The 23,058-nt window shown below is 45.4% G+C and overlaps 1 protein-coding gene across 1 annotated transcript in view; it reads left to right on the forward strand.

Moving 5' to 3' along the window:
- The first annotated feature begins 811 nt into the window (after positions 1-811).
- The window catches only part of TWIST2 (twist family bHLH transcription factor 2), a 39,870-nt gene continuing 17,623 nt past the window's right edge, over positions 812-23,058 (forward strand). Inside the window, exon 1 of the mRNA XM_009900453.2 lies at positions 812-1,456. Coding sequence (XP_009898755.1) covers positions 937-1,419 — 483 coding nt within the window. The 5' untranslated portion in view covers positions 812-936 and the 3' untranslated portion in view covers positions 1,420-1,456. The remainder of the gene's footprint in view (positions 1,457-23,058) is intronic.

The raw sequence follows: 23,058 nt of genomic DNA on the forward strand, positions 1-23,058 counted from the left end.
TGAGATTTTCTACAAACTGTTAGCTGCTTTCCAAAAGATCCATATTTTGGGCTCCACTAGAACAGTCTCCACCCTTCCACAGCTCACATACCCCAGGGACTTCTGCCACCCTCAGGTCGCCCCATAGGACTGGATTGCAGATCCCTATCCCATATGCACAAGGTGGGAGTTTGGGAGCAGGGTACTGCAAGGGGCATCTTGCAAAGGGGTAACAGGGGGTTACAAGAACCCCAGTATCAGGGGGTGAAAATTCAGGCACCATTTTTCAAAAATGGAGAATTTATGTGTGCAAAGGCTTGTGTGCCCTGCACCCTGGTTTGGGTGAGCTACTGCTGGCCATGGAGCTGGGAGTGGGACTCAGAGCAGCATGGGCAAGCCTGCAAGCATTCAGCAAGCAGAGCAGCACCCCCAAAAACCCTGGCAGGGGGGTTACCCTGGAGGGGTGCTGCAAATTCAGCATCTAGGGGGGTGGCAACAGTGGTCACCGGCTATCTTTTATTCGAGGTGCATTCCCAAGATTTTAGTTAAGTGTAACATAAAACTGTGAAAGTTTAGCAGGGGAAAAGCTTTCCTCCCACTGACCTGGCTGGCCAATCAGAAGGGAGCCCCGCACCTCCCTCACTTCTGACAACTATTTAGCAACTGAGCTCAGCTAAAGTTTCCAAAAAGTTAGAATAACTTCCTCTCTCCAAGACCTCAATTTTTTGCACAACCCCGGTCCTTGAAATAAGAGCCCTTCAAGCAACCTGGAAAACGTTTGGTCAGCAAAAAAAAAAAAAAAAAAAAGGAAAAAAGAAAGAAAGAAAAAAAAAAAAAGTCCTCCTGTTTTTCCAAAGGATCTGTCTCAGGAATTTAAAGCACATTTAAGACACACACACACTCACATTACATAAGGAGGGGGGGAAAGTCTCTTCCCCTCCCCTTCTTGCAGAAAGCATGGAAGAAAGCTCCAGTTCTCCTGTTTCCCCTGTGGATAGCTTGGGGACCAGTGAAGAGGAGCTGGAAAGGCAGCCAAAGAGATTTGGCAGGAAGAGAAGATACAGTAAGAAGTCCAGCGAAGATGGCAGCCCCAACCCAGGGAAGAGGGGGAAAAAGTCCAGTCCCAGCTCCCAATCTTATGAAGAACTACAGAGCCAGAGGATCCTGGCCAATGTCAGAGAGAGACAGAGGACTCAGTCGCTCAATGAAGCTTTTGCTGCCTTGAGGAAAATCATCCCCACGTTGCCCTCTGACAAACTCAGTAAAATCCAGACGCTCAAGCTGGCTGCACGGTATATAGACTTCCTCTACCAGGTGCTACAGAGCGACGAGATGGACAGTAAGATGACGAGCTGCAGTTACGTGGCTCATGAGAGGCTGAGTTATGCCTTCTCTGTATGGAGGATGGAGGGAGCGTGGTCCATGTCGGCCTCCCACTAGCCACCGCCCGGAGCAGGCGAATCCAGCTGCCGAAGGGGTAGGTACTGATTTCTCTTCTTGTAGATGATGCTCTGTGTCCATTTGGCTGTGGGATGGGGCTCCCGTGGCTTCCTTTGTGAGCCTGGCTTTGCCAGGGGTCCTGTTTGAGGAGAGGTAGCACAGCTCGGTGGGATGTGGGGATGCTGCTGGGCAAGGGGTATGAAGCAACGGACCCAGCAGTGCGGTGGGAAGTACAGATGTGTCTGGCTCCCTGCATGCATGTGAAAATTAAAAAAAGAACCTTCCAAGCAGGCAAAAAACCAGATATGCCCCATTTAATAAATAAATCTGTAAGGGTTTGCTCTGTGGAGATAGGGGAGCCGAGAGGGGAGACCTGAGAACTGGTTGATGAGGGACAGGGGGAGACCATTGTTGCATGAGATTTGCCAGAAAGCGCTGCTTCAGGGAAGGGTTTGAAGAGAGGGAAAGGCAATCAGTACAACAGGCTGACAAGAGGATCCAAAACAGCTGCTGCTCCGCTCCACGGGTGCCTGCACCCAAAACCCCAATGCCGAGCCATTGGCTCCTGGGGTGGTCACATCCTCTTCCAGCCAGGGGGGACCAGGAGGTCAGCAGGACCACATCAGGGATTCGGCGACAAGTTCGCCCCAGGTTGCATTTGTTTTAAAAGAAACAAGCAGCAGATGTTGGCTGCAGCCCTGGGCTGTGCCCCTTCCCCCTCACACAATAAAAAGCAAACAAAGATAGAAGAAACTTCGCCAAATTTTCATATTTGTTCGGTTTCCCTTCCCCAAAGGGCCAGTAAAGCGAAGGCTGGTGTTAGATGCAGTTTTTTATCTATTGTCATTGCTGAACTCTTCCTTACCATTTTCTATTAGATGAAAACTACTTCCTTTTAAGTTGCTTTTGTAATATTCAGGGAAGAAGGAATGAAAAGTAAGAAAGGAGGGGAGGGGGGAAAAAAAGTCCCTTAATAACACCCTCATCTCAAGCTAATTAACAGAGCAGCTCTGCATTGTGTCAGCCAGAGTTTGCGTACAGCCAGTCACTCTCTGGGGCTCAGTACATAAAGCAGAGCCTGGGAACCCATTTCGCCAAGCAAATGCTCAAAAGGGAAATTTGCCCCCTCCTCATAACTTCACGCCTGATATAAAATGGAATAATTTCATCATGCAGAGAATCAGCTCCTTAAAGACGAAAAGGAAGCTTATCCCAGCTCATTGGCCAGGCTTTTTTAAAGAGACAAATCCATCTTTGTTTTGTTTTAGCAACAATAAATGGCCCATCTAAAACAAACAAACAAACAAACAAACAAAACAAAACCCTTAATGCAACTGCACTACCTTGTTTAAAAAAAGCCCAAAAGCGTTGGACTAGGACCTACCAGCACTGTAAAATGCAAACTTAAAACCGTTTTAGAAAGCACTTCAAGTAAATGCTTCTCTTGCATCCTGAAACAGTTTGCATTTTGGTGCTGTGATTAAGGTTGCCACATGCTTACTGTGGGAGCCCCCCAAAACGTTAGGCCGTTCAAAAACCAGGCTTCTCTACCCATTGTACCGGCTGCCTGTTTGTTTAAATAGGTAGTGCTGCAGTGGTGGGTTTTATGGCTATTGCTAGCGTTACTGTTTTTTGCATGCTGTGCCCCGATTTCAACAACAACAAAAAAAAACCAACCCAAACTAAAACAAAACAAAAAAATGAAGTCAAGTTGCCTTTTAAAAGGCTAAACCCTCCGTTTATAAAACAGAGTGCCCCCCCCCCCCCCCCATGCTAATCAGGCTGTAAGAGCTGCAGTGAATAGAATTAAAATAAAATAAAAATAACAACCCCAAACCGACATAACCCACACGCAAAACCCCAGGCTTCTTGTCAAAAAACAGATGTAAAATGTCCTGAACACATATTTCTTCAGCAGTTTAGATTGGCTGAATAGTAAAGTGCTGGGATGGAACAATGCATTTATTCTGCTGGTTCCCAAATGATGGTCTGCCATCAGCCAATGATGTTTTTATAACTGTTATCTAATGTACAACCATTCCTCTCTACCAGGCGGTACTTTAGCAGCAGAACTTGCTTTTTTCTTTTTAAATTTAAAGATCACTGTCAGTTGAATTATTAGCATGGCTCTGTCAAGACAGATGTTATATGCAGATGTTCAGATTGTCCCTACCCAAAAGGAATTGTAGGCGACGTTACGGGCTGTACGAAAAACCACCACGGAGAGCCAAACCCCAGCGCATTTTGGGTTTGTTTGGGAGCGAATCGGTGTTCAGCACCTTTGCTGTAACCCAGCTTCCAGCCTGGTGGTTAGAAATGATCCTTTGCTTCATGTTTGCATGTTTTAGAGAGGAAAGTGGCCTTCCCCCCCCCCCCCCCCCCATCTCTCCTCTCTGTGCCTGTGTGTGCATGCACACGCGTGCGGTTGAACTGTTGAAAACATTGTTGACAAATGGCCTGGTGTGGTGCGGTGTCAAATTCTATCATTTATGGTGACAAAAATTACATGTGCTAACAGCAAAAAAATAAATTGACATGATCCTAGAGAAAGTCTCAAAAACAGGCAAACTTAGCTGCATGGCATGACACTGACTTCTGCATGCGTCTGTCATGGCCAGAAAAGATTTTGTGCCTAACAGTGGAACAGTCTCTGCAGCCTTGATGGAAAAAAAACCACCACAAAATGAAACAACACAACAAACCTTTAGAAATAGCTATCTGAATTTGGGATCAGCTCCTGCCTTTCCTAGGCAGCAGCAAGAGCAGCAAACATTGGGTGAGCATGAAGGGCTGAGCTCCGTTCAGGCTGGATTGCCATGGTCGTCCTCCCGTTTCCCTGGGTTTACGGGGAGATAGGCAAGGAAAGGTTTTCTGCTCTGAGCAATGGTCATTCCCCTTTGTACGCAAAAACTAAAAGTCAGAGGAGCTTTATGATTAGAAAATCAGAGCCTTGAGAACTGGTAAAATGTCACCTGGCCTCTGTGAACACCAGCAGGTCATTGCTGCTTGCTCCTTTGGCCATCAGACTTTTTCCTCTTCTGCTCTGCGTAATTACAGACAACTCAATCTCACAGTTTAAAGAGAAACAGGCATGGCTTGGCAATTCTATGAGTGCAACAGGATGTTTCAGTAGAGGTGTAAAGCTGAGCCTCCCTTTCAAAAGATCTCCCCATCCTCATCGTCAGCACCTGTGCTCCTTCCCTTTTAGCTGCTTTCTACTTTTCCCTTCTAAATGTTCACATTGCTCCAAACATCAAAAAAAGTTCAGGAGGAAAGAAAATACATTCCCTGTTATTCTGTTAGGTAGGGACAATCCTGTCCAGCCAGAAAGTCAGGAGTATCAGCAAAGTATAGAAGAAAATGCATCTCAGTAGGACCAGTCTGCCAGCAACCCTCTTCCCATTCTCTGCAGGAGGGCTTGGGATGAGCCTTTCACCCATCTTGGGCTGGCAGTAGCACTAATAACACCTTTCCCATCTTTCTTTGTGCCAATGAAGGCGCATGCAATGTGTGCTTGTGATACACAGTGCTCTTCCCATTGCCCCTCCAGACTTCCAGGGCTGTTTCCAGTATAAAAATGCTAGCATCCTATTTCATTTTGTCCCTAAAGAAGCAAACAGATGTTATCTCTACTGGCCCTAATTCTACACTATATGAGAGCAGTGCAGTTAACTGAGGGTGTTGTGACACTGGAACTAAGCCCTTTTGGTCCCTAAAGCCCTATTTTTTATACGCATCTTTAGAAAAATGTAAATATGTTTCCTTGACAGGAAGGATTGTAAAGTTTGGTATTTACATTAATAGGCTTGTAGCAGGGGGTTTTCATCTTAGTGCATTTAAAAGCCCAGCAAAATGCATTTTGGGTCTTCTGTTTATGTTCATGTCTTGCCTTTTGAAAGAATAAATCTGTTACACAGCGGACACCAAATACACTACAGTCAGCCAGAAAACGCTCAGGCTCAGAGACCTTTGAAAGAGAGAACACAAGGAAAATGTTCCAGAGGAGGAGACATGCAAAAGACAAATCTGCCCTGGGCTAGGTGCATATCAACTGACTGCTGATCATAAAAAAGAAGCAGAGACATGCATGGTGGAGGGAAAACGTTGGCTCAAAACTGAAGGACCACTTAGAAGAGCAGCAGAAGTATGTTTCTACTTAGTCTGCTAGAGCCAGGGATGTGGTAAAAGTCCTGTTGGGAGAGATGTGCACTGAAGGGTCATTAATAGAACAGTCAAAGCATATATTTCAGCTAATTTGTCTCCAAATCAGTCATTTTCACACCAATCTTCTGTAGAGAGTAGCTCTGCTTTTAAGAGCATATTAAGCATCTTCATTAAAACAAAGGGGAAGACTGCAGTGCTCCTCCTTTGCAATCTCCCTTCACGTTCCTTCTCTCAGTGCCTTTTCAGGCATAATTCATAGTTACAAGTAGCAGTGATAAATTAGCCTTGGAGATCACAGCAGCCTCTACAGAGTCAGGACAGACTCTGTAACCACCGCTGAAACCTCTTTTGGGGACATTTCTTGTCACTCTTTCCCCCTAGCAATATAATTATTTTTATAGTTATAGTTCTGAGAATCATCTCCATGTGCTTCAGCATGACTTTGAAATCTCAAAGCCTGAATTCTCCAGAATTTATGCCTTGCTGTGGAACTGTAGGAACGGTTTGATGAGACTGTGAACCAGTAAGGGAACACTACCAACAACCCTGAGCGCAAAGCGCGCTTGACATAAAAACAGGGAATTACAGACGTTAGTTGGGGAAAACACACATTTCACATAGCTTCCCCCACCTGCAAGCTTTGAAGAGAGGGAAGGAGAGAAAAAGTTGCCTAAAATATAGTGCTGCTCCACAAAAAAAAAAAAAAAAAAATAATGCAGTGGGACAGATCCTCAGTCGGCTCCTTCTTGCTAGCCAACAACCCCAACAGAAATCTCCGTGGGTCCCTCTAAGTGACTTGGAGTGCTATGCATAATCATTTTTTGGTTTACAAGGCAAATTTGGAAGTGAGGAAAACCAAGAAATTCTCCAACTGAATACTACTAGTCTCATGTTAATTGATGATTAGTTCTCAAGAATTAAAAACAGCAGAAATATCTTCTGGAAAGGAAGGGAGAAGTTTCTAAGCAATTTAATTTTATTTGTAGTTGTAGAAGATGACCACTCAGCAACAACTAATCATACACAAATAACTGTCAGTCAATAAATCAAAGCAAGGTAGCCCTTAACCTCATACCATCTCTTTAACCACTTTCATACTGCAGCTGGTCCACTTAATCCATTCCGGGGCACAACTGTGTCATCAGGACCAATTTTTGCAATGCCCTTCTCGTTCTCCTGGGAAGAGCAGATAGTTAAGCATCGAAGAGGCTCTTCGCCAGTAAGCACTCTCTCAGCTGAGCATTTTGTAAGGCTCTGCTCAACCTCCCTGGCACTGCTGGCACTTCTATTTTCCCTGCATGAATGTGGATGGATGCATAAGGCAGAGATGGGGGCGGCTCTGGTAGCTCTTTGGGATGCGCTTCTTCTCCAGCATTAAAGCAGGGCTTTCTTTGGGGGGTTGACCGGTAAAATCAGCCATCACCCTTAGAGTCTGAGGCTTTCAGCATTTAGCAGTAATGACGGTTTTCCCTGGGGGAAACAAATAAAAGCTAAAGCCAAAACTAAAACCAAACCAAAACAACAACAGCAAAATCAACCAGCCTTTCTCCTCCAAAAAAGCGCTGTCACATCATGGAAAGTAGCATTGGGAACCTGGAGACAGGAGGATCTTTTTAGAGGAGGGTGAAATTGCAACAGGGAGGATTTTAATACCACTCCCATAAAAATATTAAATAAGCAATGACAACTGTGAAACCCTATTGCTAACAGAGTTTCAAAGAGGTCATCTGATCCCTAATTTCTCTGGACAGCCCTCCCCAAGGTCTGAGCCTTTTGGGAGAAAGGGACATTTTAATCTAAAGCTCTGAATTGTACCCAGGAAAGGCTGCCCAGATACTTTCCCAAACCAGCAGCCAATGGGTGTTTGTCAGAGCACAGACTTTCATCCTGCTTGGGCCAGGGTCTTCCTGGTAATGGGGCAGCCAGACATCCCCAGACCTCTCCCAGGGTCTTTGCGTGTGAGCCTTCATCCGATCTGGGAATGTTTTTGCCTTTTGCATATCGGCAAGGGATGGGAATTAGGCAGACCCAGTTCTCACACTACTTGCAAAAGTTATCAGACTTCAAAACGAAAATAAGCCTTGTGCCCTGCACTGTACAGTGAGCTGTAGTCCCTGCTTTTCCTCCCAACTTCTCCTCTTTAATATTTAACCTTTATTCTTTCAATGGTCTTTCCCAACAAGGCAGTTCTATGATTCTATAACCATGGCTTGGGGGAATAAGGGGAGAGGGGAGAAGAGCCAGTTGTATACTGGTTCAGTTTGATATATATTTACTGGAAAAGATACAGTAAGAATCTACTAGCTTTAATTGAATTCCTAATAAGATAGTCTTGCCTTGTTAACTGTCATCCCCAAGAAGCTTTACCATTTCCTTAAGAGATATTAGGCCTGCCAAACATGCTCTTTAAAATGTAAGAATTAGCCTTTGGATTAGTTTAGCCACCAAAAATCATTGTGCAGTAATTTATGTGATTATGCTTCAAATCAAGCTGTTCAGCTCTCCTTTAAAAATTACATGTTTATACATAAAAATAAATAAACCAAATTGCTCAGCTAAGAGAGATGGGGGGGGGGGGGGGGGGGGGGGGGGGGAGGGTGGGGAGGGGGGAATCACTGCTGTGCTGAGACCCCTGTTAAAAAAAATAAATTTAAAAATCCACTGATTCAGCTTGGAAAATCCAGTAAGGTCTGGTGGATCCAGGGAGAGTCAAGAAGCAGTATTTTACATGTCTGGGGGATTTCTCAATGTATTCACATCCAGCATCCCCAACACTAAGCTCCTTAACAACATTAATTTGCCAGAAGGACCTCAGACAAACACAAGAGCACATTTAAGAATGACCCTTACAGCATGTTTTGTGTGTATTGTGATGAAATCTTGCTGGGTAATATGGCTCATTTAAAGAAATGCCTGTCCAAGAAAGGAAGCTCAGACAATCACGGGATGTTAAAAAATCCAAACAGCCCAGGAGAAAGGCAAACAGGCAGGTATGTCCCAGCATGCAATTTACAATAGGTAGCAGGGTGGTTTATCTTCAGTCAAGAACAGTAAAGGACTTTAATCCCCTGCCGAAAGCATGCCTGGGGACCACTGCAGCACCCCAACATCTCCCTGCCATGGCCTCACTGATGCTTGTCCAACAGCACAGAAAACCTAGGCTGAACGTGCTCAGGACAGTGAAGCAATGAAATGGCGTCTCATTGTTGAAAGAAAAGCAGTGAAGTGCATTTCCCTGCTTTCATTCCGACATCTGAGCAGCCCCATCCCAGCGTGCCTGCTGCATACCACTGCCAAAAGGTGGCAGATGTAATGGCACTTACAGAAGTGTTGCCCATTTAAGAAAAAGCTGTAAGCTCCTACTTGGGTATTCAGAGCAAAGTCCCTGGGGGAAGGAGCTGCAGCAGGCTGAGCTGCACACATGGTCTGGTCCAGCAGGAGCCCTAGAACTCATGGTTGCTTGGAGATGCCAGGCACAGGGGCAGAAGCACATTGTTGGATGTGAGTGATACATCCTCATACTAGAATTGCTATGGACACAGTGGGGCTGCCCAGACAAAAGCATGTGGGACACAATAAAACCATTAATCAAAGCAATTAGGATGGCAGGGGGGAAACATTTTTTGATGGGCTGAAACTGAGCACCTGCTACTCCTTGTCCTTCCTACCCAGGATGACCAGCACCACCTCCAATGCTACGTACACCAAACCATATCCCACAGACACCCTATTCCAGTTCTTGTGAGCTTAAGCCTTACTTCCCTCCAAACCCACAGGCAAGCTTACCCGGCAGACTGTGGCGCTTCAGGCATCAGTGGGTGCCATGACACAAGGTGGGCGTCGGGGGTTAAGCCCACTCAAAAGCATCTACATGGAACCAGAGTTTTCAGCTATAGTAGTGCCTCTGAGATTACCAGAGAATTGTTACTACTTCCCAGTAAGATACCTGAACATAAACCTGCACAGTAAAGCCAGGCCAAATGAGATAATACTGTCTTTAAAATAATAATAAAAAAATCCTTGCATAGGCCATGTTAATGTGTATTTTTCACACATTAGACAAGATGGCTCTTCTGCATCTGTTAAAGAAATTCATTATTTTGCCTGATCAGCTCAGAAAATTTCTAATATCAGCGAGTCCTTTTCGCTGCCTTTAACTGCAAATGTGATGCTTCTGGCATGATCCTGCAACCTCTGCGTTCAAAGCTCTCTTCCAGCTTGTCAGGATTTTATGCAGTGAAACAACCAGATATTTTTGCAAGAGGTTTTTCATCCTTTGCTGCAAGAAAGGCTGTTTAACATACTCCTTCTATTACTAGCACTAAAAAAAATAATAATAAATAATTAAATCTCTCTTTTACGCCCTATGGGTCTGACAAAAGATTGCTATTGGATGAGAGCTGGAGAGCAGCTGAGCATCTACTTTCTCACCACCTCCTCTCTAGAGAAATTATGAACTTACACTTGAGTTTTGGTGCAGAAAGGTTGTTCAGAGTATCAAGTTTTCAACTATTCAAGCAGCAGTTTATTCCCCAAGAGCAAGGGAAAGCGGGGAATCACCTTCCAGGGATCCCCTTGGAGACATTGAAAACTAACAACCCAGTGACCAATCCTTGCCATGACTTACTGAGAACAGAGGAGCAACTCAGCAGTACATTACATGTTCATGCCAGGGGAATTAGTGGTGGAGAGGCCCATAAAAAGATCTCATCATTCCAAAATACAATTACAGGTAGCTCCTGGCCAATGACATGTGCCTGGAGGTCCAGGGCATTTTCAGCAGAGAATTGTGAACTAAAAACACACACATTTTCAGTAGGACTGAGTTAACCTGAAAATTATACTTTTAAGTGCTGTTATTTTGTAAGTCAGGCTGTACCTTCACTCTCAGTGGGTGGTAAAGGGTAAATATTTTAAAGTAGTTGAGGTTTCAAAGGAAAACAGACATGGCTGTAGGTACTACTTAGCTGTGAATTATGTTAGAATGAAAGAGAAATAGCTTAAAAAGTGACAGACTTCAAATGCATTTCCCTTTATTGCTACTGGTTTGTTGTTCTCAAATATATTATTCTGCTGCAATTAGAAAAGTTTTCGTAAGTACCACGGTCCATTTTAGATGTGCCCAGTCATCCCTGCTTCTACAGAAAATAGACTTCCTGTTTATAGTGTGTTCAGTGCTATTTCCTACTGCCCTAATTTCACCCCCTGCGCAAATCAGTTGCAATGTACCTTACTTATGCAGCACCATCCTTAGTCTTTCATTTAGCCACTACTACAAAAGCTCTCAGAGCTCTAGTAGCATGTGAATTATTTTAAAATATAAACCCTCTTTTCAGACAGAAAATCCACAGGTTCCTTCCTCAAATTACACATCCACCTCACTGATCAGTCTGCCTTTCAGCTCTTATTTCAGGCACATCCTTAAAATTGTACACATAGTCAAAATATTTCAAAATAAAGGGCTTTTTGGTTTGCTTCTGCCATGCCAAACCAGCAGATCCAGCCTGGTGAAGAAGCTTGGAGAACCCCAAGGGAAGCAATTCCATGCAAGCTTTCCCATTGCATGCAACCATGCAGCTTGTCCGTGCAAGCTGCTGCACCCTATGGTGGGTACTTTCAGTACAAACCCATCCTACTACTGGATCTTTAATAGGTCCTCCAAACTGCACCCTACCATGCAAAGAGTGTTTGGCTGTGCCATTGACACCACCAATTTATTCCCTGGGGCTGGCAGAAATCCCTGGGGCAGACAAGCCTTAGAGACCATGTGGCAGTATGGGCACAAGCATGAGGCAAGCTCCTGGGGATGGGGTAGCGTCAATCACACATTGGAGCTAGACAGAGTCTTTTTGTCATGGGCCAAGGCCAGCACAGCTCAAATATGCTTTGATAAGCAAGGGTTAACACTGCCATAGTGGATGCAAAGAAGGAGATGACAAGGAAAAAAAGATTCCTGGACCTCTTACAGTGAGTCCAGGCTGTGACTCAATGCCTAAAGCTTTGGAGTGATTTAGTTTCTGGGACTGTTCAGGGCAGTGGTGAATTTTGAGCTATTCCATTGTACTTCATAGGTGCAAATTCAACCACTGAGGCATCTGGAGCTGTGACACAATCGGGAAGGTGACTCAGGGAAGTTGTTTGCCTAGTTTTGCAACAGGGCTTTTGCCTGCAGCCAAGCTCAACAGATCCAGCTGGTTCGCTTCTTGCAGGTGTGCATGTGAGCTGGCCATGCATGAGGATGCCCACACTGGGAAAAACAAGCCAGCCTTGAACACAGTTTCAGCTGGAACCCCAGTGTTTAACCCCAGTCCCCCTCTAGCCCCAGCATCACACAGCAGGACAGGAGCCCTCAAATTTGGCCTCTGGACCTCCCTGGCTGCCAACAACGCAGCGTCACACTGGGATGTAGCCCCATCAGGCTTTTCCCCATTAGATCCAGGAAGCATCAGATGGAGCTGAGAGGCAGCTGAGGCTGTTCCTCCCATTTTCATTTTCTTAGGAAACCAAATAATTTTTTTTTAAAAAGAAAGAAAGAAAGAAGAAAAACAGCATTTGGCAGCAAGCAGAGGGTGGGGAACCCTGCCAAGGCCTGGACAGCTGTACCTTCTTCACTAGCAAGTTGTGTGATCAGTGAGAGCTGTGCTGAAAGCCAAGAGGAGTTACCATAGCTGCCACATCACATTTTGCTGATGGTCCCACTGGGAGACACCTTAAAGAAACAAACCCACCCTAACAGCTACGCCAGCACTCCACTCCACCGTGCATCAGAGGAAAACTATGGGTGACCTCTCAGGTTGGGGTTCCCCCACCACCACCACCGTTTCCCCAATCTCCGACTTCTCTGATCCAAGATGAGGGGACAGAGCAAGAGGAGAGTGGTTTACACAAAACTGTTTTTTCCATTTTCTGCAGCCTCACTGGCATACAAAAAGGCCGCCTGCCCCCCCCATTCACGGCCCCAGCAGCTCTCCTGCGGCTGGACCTTCCCAACAGCTTGAAATAACCCAGGAAATTGTGCAAAAGCCCCGGCGGGTGTGATCCTGCCCGGCTGGAGGCACGCACGGCTCTGCAGCCAGCACCAACCCACCCCTGCCTATTGCAAATCTTGAAGCTTTTGCCTGGCAGTCTTAAAAATAGCAAAGTGAAGAGTCACATCAGGAGGGTGGGAGATGTAATGAGCATGAAGGAGCTTTGAGAAGCACTGATGGGCTGTGCTTGGCTCACAGCAGACACCCACCAGGAACATTCCTGTGAGTCCCAGGCCATGGCTGAGAGAAACCTCTTTTCTTCAGGAGAAAAGCAAGAGACCTGTTTCCAGGTGTTTTCCCTGCTCTGTCTGTTCCCTGTGTGACAGCCAAGCACTCCCCAAGGCTTCAGGATTTATTTTTTAGCTCACTCTTCTGAACTCCAAAGCCTTCTTTCACATAGCCTGCCATGGGTATACTTGTTTCCTTAATGAAGCTTATTTTCCTTGAAAACATCTCCAAGAAGCTGTGCTTGCTCCAAAGCCACACTGAAGTACTCGATCCCCACACTGTAGCACAAATATCCAAACTCAGCACAAACTTACTTAGCTAGTGTCCCTGTCCTAGTAGCCCCATCATCAGTAGCTTCCCATGCTCAGAGAGACCTGTTTAAGGAGAAAGGTGAGAAGTCACAGGCACAGCTCTCTCCTGGGCTCTTGCTGACTCAGCATCTGCTGGCACTAGAGGGCAGGATACACTGTATTAAAGAAGATGTTGGGTTTGAGGGTGCATCCAAGGGCCGCACCTCAGGAACCTCTAACAGGGAGTTATGTGGCATACCTGGGAGCAGCCAGGAGCTGCCTCACTGCACAAATGAAGGAAGACACGGATTTTAAACTGAGCACATCCCACAGCAGTGATCACCAAGACAGCAGTGTCCCAGGTTATTTCATTTGGGGTCAGAACACCAAACAGTATCAGAGGTACTTCCAACCCATTGCAGTCCCAGCTGCCTGCTGCTTTGGCAGCCATGTAATTCAAGGTGAAGCATTCTTCCTTGCAAGGGGGATGCTCTGAGCAGTGTTCAATGACACTGTGCAGCAGGTTCTAATCAAAAGCATTAGGCAGATCCATGCAGTGGGCACAGACAGGCAGCACTGAAAGTGCTGTGGCTGAGATTCTTGGAAATAACCTTCCACGTGCATCAACCAGCTGATGCCCAGGCAGGTGCCAATGTACTTCTATATAGAAAATCTGGTTTTTTAATCAGATCTTATGACTTTCTCTAGTGTGTTTTTCTATGTACATGATTAAAGATATACTGTCCTCATCTTAATAGGAGATTTGTAGATTAGCTCCAGACAAAACAAATACAGATTTACTCCATTCCTTTACAGACAACCACTTCAATAAACAACCAAAATTTTAAAAGATTACTCCAAGCAGGTCATGCATGCAGTCCTTTCATTAACTAAAACCTCATAGAATTGGCAGGCTTCAAGAGCAAGGTAATTTGTGGTCTAAGCACAAGAAAAACTTCTCTCAAGTCTCCCAGACCTCTGTGCAGGGAGGCCCTAATCCTGTAACCACAGCATGCCACCCTGCAGCATGGTGGATGCAAGATACCCTGTAGATGGCTGCAGAAAGTATTGTGGGCTGACAGCCAGGAGCAGCAGGTTGCACCGTGACTATTCAGTATTGTTTTCACATCACTGCTTGTAATATGCAGTAGAAACTAAATGGATTAGGTTCCACCACTGTAACAAACCCCTAACAGAACGCAGCAAACCCAGTGCAGACACAGGATGAAACAAGCTTCACTCTCAGCTGTTGGTACCCAGAAAGTATCTGCCAGAAAGTATCTCCTTGTCACTGAGAGGCTGAACTTCTCTGAAATATGACGATCACCTAGGGAAGTGATCTTCCTCCACCCAGAGCTGGGGAGGTCACACCTTGAATACTGGGTTCAGTTTCAGACCTTTCACTACAAGAAGGACACTGAGGTGCTGGAGCTTAACAATAGAAGGGCAACAAAGCTTCTGAAGGATCTAGAGCACAGGTCTTATGAGTGGCTGATGGGCTTGTTTAGCCTGGAGAAGAGGAGGACATGGGGAGACCTTCTCTACAACTACCTGAAAGGAGGCAATAGGTAGGTGAGTGTTTATCTCTTCTCCCAAGTAACAGGACATGAGGAATTGGTCTCAAGTTGTGCCCATGGAGGTTTAGATGAGACATTAAAAAACCAAACAAAACCACCAAATTCTTCCTTGCAGAGAGCTGAAAGACACGTATACGTGGTGCTGAGGGAAAGGGTTTAGTTTTGACTGGGCAGTGTTGGGTTAAAAGCTGAGCTCAATGATCTTACAGGTCATTTCCAGCCTAAACAATTCTATGGTTGAGGTGCTCACTAACAAGCAAGGTGCTGTACCCACTGAGCTCTCTGCACTGCAGCATTTCAGCACAGGGCTAGACCCAGCTGTGTCCCAGTGGAGCCAGCAGCCCTGGCTCAAAAGCTGCATTTTAAGCAGATACACCTGAAAAGAGCGCAGGGAGAGCTTTCCGGACCATAATCAAGATATTGGGCAAGGGAAATGAGAGGAACAAACCCCAATACATGGCTATCCAGTAAATTTCTTAGAAGAGAATTGAGAAAAGCTGCTGAGTATAAGAACTGTGGGCTTTAATGGCAGTTTAGGAGTGGAGATGTCTCACCCCTGCTTTCTTGCTGAGGAACAAAGCAGGGATCTGTACCCATACACTTGGCAGCTAGGAAATGGAGTGTTTTCCAGGACAGCGAATTGGGATACTCTGCAGAGATGATGGTTGCTGAAGGAGCCTCCACACTTGCTTCCATCTGCACTGTTCATTTCCAGCTTGTTTTGTACTGCTGCTTTTGGAGGGGACTGTGCACATCTGTTCTCTGAGGACCGTGGGATGTTGGGGCTATCTCTGCTCTGTTTCACTAGTCAAGGTGCCTCACTGGGACAGCTTATAGCACAGTCTCTTGGCTAATGGTTAGGTCAGCAGCTTGTTAGTTACCACATGCATTTGATGTTGTGTGGTCCAGCAGACTTTGCTGCCCTTGCACCTATAGCCCACCCTGGGGACATTTATCTCTGCTGTGTCAGAAATGAAGGAGCCAGGATGAACTTATTACTTTATCTGACCCAACTTGTCCATGCAGTTTTGATCAGTCGATGGTGTCCCATTTTCCTCCCTGAAATCCAAGTGCTAATGCTTCTCCTTTGAGTGCCTGTTGTCTGCCCACTTTGCAACCTCCCCATGAGACAAGACCTTCCTACAAGTATAAGAGATCCACACAAAACCAGACTGGTTTTAACTCTGCCCAGCCCCATGCTTCCCAACCAGCCCATCCTCCTTGCTGGTAGTCCCCCCATGGCACGGAACATCCTCACGTTACTCTGTATTTTTAGGTGCTTTTTATGTCCCAGAGGGATCTGACTGCTGCCAAATAGAAACTGGCTCTGCACTGGGGCCAGGCTGAGCAACCCATCTACAGCAATTTATATGCATTTCACAGCTTCGCATTTCAGCAATCTAAATTGCAGATGTGTGCTTCAGATTTGGAGAGAGACAAAACGGAAGGAAAAAGGTTAAGCAGCTCTGTGAGTCACTCCAATACACGACCTACTGTTGATTTAGAAACCTACCTCGACAGTAAATACAGAATAAAGTTCTCCAAACTATTTAACCTTTTGTATTCTGGCCAGCAAAACAAACAAATGAGAACAAAACATCTCTCCAGAGTCAGAAAAGAAATAAATCTGGAAAATCTGCATCAGTGGATTGATCTAGTACCAAGAGAGAAAAAAAAACCAACAACCCAAAACAAGTGACATAAACAAGGCAAGAAAAGGGGGAAAAAAAGAAAGTAGCAGCAGACATGAAAAGCAAAGAGACAGGCACACACATTCAGGGAGCAGATAATGAGGAGAGCACAGAGAGCAGGCTGTGCTGCTCTGTGGGAACTGCTCCAGCCAGCACAACACTGCAAAAGCAACAAATGTCCAAACTGGCAGAGGAAGGTTGCACAATTAAAAAAAACCCAACACAGCTCAAAACCTGCTCCTGTTCAAGCTGATATGAGGACTCAGGTTCAACCAGAGCTGTTTACATCCAAGCTCTCCTTAGAGCCGCACAAATCCAACATGGCTATTATAAACACAATTTATCCACAAACAGTGTGGTTGCTGTTCTGGGAAGTCTGGAAGCACCAAACTGAAGGCAAAATACATCTCCACTGCATAGCTCAGCAAGCACTCAGTGCATACTTGGAAGCAGGCCCTGCATACAGGCAGACACAGAAGCATTTGTGTGAGAATTAGCTTTATCACAGGTAGGGTATGCATGATTCAGTGTTACGGAAGCTCTGCAGAAGGCTGGCACTGAAGACAGAGCAGGCTGTGAATGGAGGTGTCCTTATCTCTACACTGGAAACTCCTGCAGATTTTTGAAAGCAGCTGAACCATAGAAAAACTCTAGATCTTGTTAAATTATTTTTGTCTTCAAAGCAAAGGGTGTAGCAGCGGAAGGAGAGCTTTCCCTGGGATTTTAGGCACTGAGTGGGAGTTGAGAGAAAAGCTAGCATCTGCTGATCTCAGGGTACCACCAGGAGAATACTGCACAAGGATCTTGAGGAGTTCACTTGGGCCAGAGCCATCCCAAGGTCTCCAGCTAAAGTAGAATTGCTAAAAATCCATGCAAAGTGACTTGCAGGGAGGCAAGGGAGCTTTAGAGTCCCAACAGTTGGAATGATTGTAAGGAAAATTGATGAGCAAGCATTTGCAGCATAAACCAGACTTTACATATTTAGGCATGCTTTAAATCAGCAGTGCTGTGGTTCATGAGCCACCACAGAACTTGCAGAGATGGGCCACCCTTTTTTTATTTTTATGGTCAGCACACAGATGCAAAACACAGGGCAGAGAGAGAACTGCCTGCTTTTCTCCCTTGTCTTCCTAGATCAGGGATCACAGAATCACCCTCCTCACTTCATTTGTGCAACAGTGACAATCACTGTTGAATACATGACTGAATTTCTTTGTTAAAAGTCATGCTGATACCTGGAGCATTTCTCTTCACCCTGTGGTGAAAGACCTCTTGTGTTTCTGCAGCCTCTCAACAGCCTATGCTCCTGGTTCCTCTCCATTCCCTGCCAGCCTCCCAACATCAGACATAAGCTAAGACAGAATTTCAGAAAGCACATTTGAAGCTTTTATTGCTAGTTTGGAGCTCTTCAAAGACCATGTATTCAAGCTTTTCCATCTGAAGTCCAAAGACTAAGAAACACCTGCTATTAAAAATGCTATATTGATTAAGATATTACATGCTCCGTTAATAGCATTCTTTTAAAAATAAATAAAATTCCCTGGGGCTTTAATGCAATACCAATACAGCAGGGCTAAAGCTAGACAATGCAACAACAAGGAAGGTTTCTGGTGCAGAAAGGAAAGCAGAAAATACCAAGATGCTAGCATTACAGATGTTGAAACAGGAGTGTCCCCAGTTTGAAGGTGTTTTCAGATGTGTTTCTATACCTTCATCTATTCCTTTTCCTCACACTTTGCTGTAGGTCTTAACACACTGGAATTTACTTGCTATAAATAGAAAACCACAGGACCCTCCTCCACGCTGCAGCCCCTGCTGAAAAGTAGGATAGGATCTTGGGAAGATGAACCTTTTTACAGCACAACTATAACAGGTGATGCCTGGTGGTGGGAGGGACGCAGAGGATATTTAAGCATCAGCTTCCTCTGAGGCAGGACAAAGCCACACTGATTACATAGGAGGAGAATGAATTTTGTGATGCTTTTGAAGCCTTGTGTGAGGAGGAGCCTTAAGAGAACTTCCAAGAGGACACATGCTCACACACATCTCCCTCCCCTTTGCTGGTACGGAGTTGAGCCTTACAGACAGCAGAGAGATCAAAACCAAGAAAAGACAACACAGTACTGAGAGAATCTGAACCAAGGGATGGGATTGTTTCCCATGCTCTCATCTCAGCAGAGGCAAGTGATGGAGCAAAGCACAGAGGTAGCAAAGGGAGCTGAGGGGGAGGAAGGAGGAACAAACTAGAAGGAACCCAAGAGACCAACAGCAGAGGAAGCAAGGGACCTTTGAAACTGGGGAAGAGGCAACAGGCAGGCTGGGACTGATCACAAAGGGAAGCTGAGTCTGACCAGGCATCACTCTACCACGAGGGGCCCTTTCACACTGGAGATCTCTGGCAGCCCGCAGGCATTCCTTCGGTTCTTCTGTGCCTGGGAGAAATCATCAGCCAACAAGGTGACTTGGCTGGTTGTCATGAAAGGTGATGTCCTAACCAGGCAGAGAGTCCCCAGAAACTAAGCACCTCATCCACAGCCTTTGCACGGGGGAAGATCTTTGCAGGCATGTAAAGGGGAGCCAGTTCCTCCAAAATGGACAGAAACCTACAATTTCTGCAGACAGAGCCTAGCTTGCTTCAGGCACAGCTCCACTGAAAAAGAATAAACTTGTCTCCTTTCATTCACAAAGGGTAGATGGAAATAGTTCGTATGGTTTTAAACCAGACAAGTTGAAAACTCCTATCCCTTAGATTTATGGCCTTTCCATAATCAGAGATGAAACCACCAAGTGAAGGGACGGGAGCAAAATAAAGACATCTCTGGAAGGAAAATCAAAGTCAGGAGCTCTCTTTAGTCTCTGAAGCTGCTGTGACACAGCACAATTCAGTTAGCTTTCTTACTCCAGCCCTACCTATTTTGGTAGAAGCATTAAAATGCTTGAAGATGTATCTGAAGGGAGGACCTATACACATCAGGATATTTCTGCAATATGCCCTGCCCTGGAAGGTGAAGTGCTACAGTGGAATAACCCAGGAATATTTTCCAATGAGGGACTGAGGGAAGGGAAGGAAGAACAAAATATTTAATAAGTCCCAAATCATTTTAAAAAATTCATTAGCTATTATTTCAGCTGTGTGACCTCCTGAAGGGACTTTCTAGAGGGCCAGATTATGCAGTCAACTGAAAATATAAATAAGTATGGAGAGGGCAAAGATCATTTTGTTCAGCCAAATTGTGTGGGATGTCAGGGTAAGTTTCCTGTAGGGTGCATCCATGCACTTTCAGAAGACAAGCGTGGCTGGGCAGCTCCCCCAGTCAGAGGACACCTCCCCAGCCGACAGGCATGGCACAAGCAAATGAGTTATTCTCATCTGGGGAGTGCTGATTTCCAAAGACTTCCTGCCGGTCCCGCGGGGACCGCAGCACATTGCATTGCCGCAAGGTTTCCAGCTGCAGTTCAAGTGGGCAGCAGCTTCAGAAACATTGCAGAGAATAGCTCCCAGCCAGCCATCCTTCTCTGGATAAAAGCCTTTAGCCTCCCTGGCTGCAGCACCCCCTGTTCAGGTAGTGGAAACTTCTGAGCTCCCTTCCATTTGCATTTCTTACTTCTTCCGCCTTCAAAGAAAAAGAATGTACCACAAGAACCAGCTAGTCTCCCTCCCGTAACACATTCATTTATTGAGGTGGATTTAAATAGTTGCTGCTTTTAGGAAGCCCTTAAGTTGAGGAACTGCTGATACTTAGAAACCTATTTACTTTTCCAGTGAGGGTGTAGAAAGAAATGCAGGTACTCACATTTGCTAAGAACTGAGGATCAGGTGGAAGAGGCAGCTCTTTCCATGAGGTGTGATGTCCAAAACCAGGATCTCTTTGGCTGTCAGTGGTATCCCTACAGTTGTGCTCCCTAGTAGATGAACACCAGCTTTCCAGCTTTACACATACTCATATACAAGCACCCCAATATTTACTGATGCAGACAAGTGCTGTGCATGGTATGTGTGTACACGTGCAGGGTAAGTGTGCTGCATGCGTACAGATATGGAGACATCTGTGCCTGATTAAGAGTGGAAACCAGAAATTTCAAAAGAAAACAAAAGCATCTTTAACTGATAAAAAGCACAGAGGAGTGAACTTATATTAAGTCACTATAGACACCCTATGCTTCTCCACATCCACAATATATTTAAAGCCAGTGTAGTAAATACAGTATATTAAATAGAGTATCACAAACGATCTCTATATTGTGTATAGAAACATGCACAGACACATCCCTAAACAACAGACCAATACTTCCCTATACCCAATCTGCATTCAGTTTGATTTCCTAACATGCCTTTAAAGCTTCCATTTCAATCACTAAATGTAATACCCAGCCTCTCTCATGCTTCACAAACATGCACATGCAGATTTCACCTGAGGAATAAAAAAATTTAAGGAAACATCTTGCTGTACTGCAAACATAAGCTCCATGCAAAACTCAGTTGCATAGAGCAGAAAAGCTGTTCAGCATCAGCTGCAAACTCAAGCAGTTGGATAAGGCACCCACCACCAGCAAATTCACACAGGGACAAGCTTAGCTGGGATCTGCACATTCTAGGACAGCTTGTGAAATTGAGAGAAAAACAGCACTGCCAAAAACAAAACACAGGGGGTTGTTTTGCTTTTAAGAGGGGCAGAGAACTCCTCTGCCTTCCCCCTAGGAAGAGGATTGCATCGGTAATGTACTGCACTGCAGTACTACAGGTTATAGCTCAGTGGGAACTTTGCAGAGTTCAGACTCAAAGGTTCAAATGAGTCCAGTCTGCAGCTGGCAAACCTAAACAAGGCCAGCCAGCTGGTGTTGAGCTGAATCATCCATACTCATTTGGTTGAAAATGTTGACTGAATCCATTCATTTAATCACTGAAATTCAAAAAATCCTGACCACTGGAGACAAGAAAACATACATCTGTCTCTTGCAGAATGACAGACTGGAAAAGACCATGTAAACCAATTTTCCAGAGCTTTTTCTAGGCTTCTGTGTGCATGCTGCATACAAATCAAGTTTTCAGTAGGCATTTTCTGGCCTGTTCTGATTCAGTAGAGCACGCTGCACATCCTTAGCCCGTGTGCTAAATCCCACTGAAGTCAGCAAAACCAATGGTGAATGCCTGGACATTAGGCGTGTGATTACAAGCTAAGGACATGCTCACACTTTTTGGTCCTTTAAAAGCAAAGGGATTTCAGCTTTGTATGCTTCTTTCTCCAGGACTTGGAGCCTGTGGGAGCAAGACTGTTTTCCTCTGAGAACTAGTAGTAAAGGAGCAATCAGCTTTGGCTTACCACTTGTGAGGCAAACTCTAAGCGTGATGGAACACTGACATGAGAGCATATAGTGGATAACTGTATAAATAAGTGGATAACTTATTTGTAAGAAAGGAAAAAGAAGCAGCAACATAGAAAGCTAGTAGAGAGCAAGCAGAATACACCACCTTCAGCGTCCACTCTCGGGTCACTGATGCACATAAAAATCATTTTAAAAATTGGATAGTCACTGCAGAGGAACTGAAAACCCTCAGGATGCTAGATTATGGCAGTGCACGCTGTTGGAGGGGAGAAGGGGTTTGGGTGGCTCTCATCCTGGGGAGATCATGGCACCATCCAGGCCAGAAACATGTTGCTAAAGAGGTTATGATTAAGATCATTCTCTCTCCTGCTTCCTGTTGCTTGCCCAGCATCACCCACATAACAGTTTCAGGAAAGCCTGTAAAGCAGCTGGCCAACCTCAAGCCAAGTTATAAGCAATGATGCTAGGTTTATGAGTCCTGGAAAAATGAGTGATTCAGGGTTGCTCACGGTTCCTGCTATCTCCTCAGGAGAAAACACTCCTGAAGTAGGATGGTGACATCAGAAACCGCAAAAATAAAGATACAATATTTCACCAGTGACCAGTCCCACTGGAGATTCTCAGCCTCTGTGTGATTTGCCTCCTCTCCAGAAAGCCCTGCCATTACCTCAAGTAGGAGCCCCTCCAGTAGCCACCACTGCCTGAGGTGCACAAAGAGGGCAGAGGAACAAGGTGGACATTCAAGCATTTGGTTGATGTGAGACAGCCAAGAGGTCTGAGGCAAAGAAAATAAGACAATATTCAAGTATAGCATATTCAAACAAACAAAAAACCCCAAACTAAACAACTCCGTGCAGAGTCCAAAACCACTTCTAGCCACACAAGCAACTGCAACTTCCAGCACTTGTCATGCTGGGAGTTGCAGTTGCTTGTCCCTGATGCAAAGCTGTGCTGGGCACCCCTAGGGAGACAGAGTCAGCCTTGAGAAGAGACTAGCAAGGAGGTAAGGAACAGGAGGGTGTGTGGCAGGGCTGCTTATAAACACTAAGGCTAGGGCAGAAGAGGTTCGAGAGCAGCAGCTCAGCAAAAGTGTTCAGCTGCAATCTAGAGGGCTGGCTTAAAGTGCAGACAATGCCATCTGCATGGAAGGTGAAAGCTGTAAAGTTTATGAGAATGGTTGCAGGAAAGACAGAAATGGCTCAAGAGAGAAGGAGGAGCCAGGATGGCTCTTGCCAGGGTTGTGTCCATTGTAACGTAGCTGTCAGACCGCTGAAGACAGAGAAGAAAGAGCCTCTGGGCAGTGGATATAATGAATGCAAAGTAACCCACAGTCTAC

This window comes from Dryobates pubescens, chromosome 2, assembly GCF_014839835.1.
Source record: "Dryobates pubescens isolate bDryPub1 chromosome 2, bDryPub1.pri, whole genome shotgun sequence".
Taxonomy (NCBI): domain Eukaryota; kingdom Metazoa; phylum Chordata; class Aves; order Piciformes; family Picidae; genus Dryobates; species Dryobates pubescens.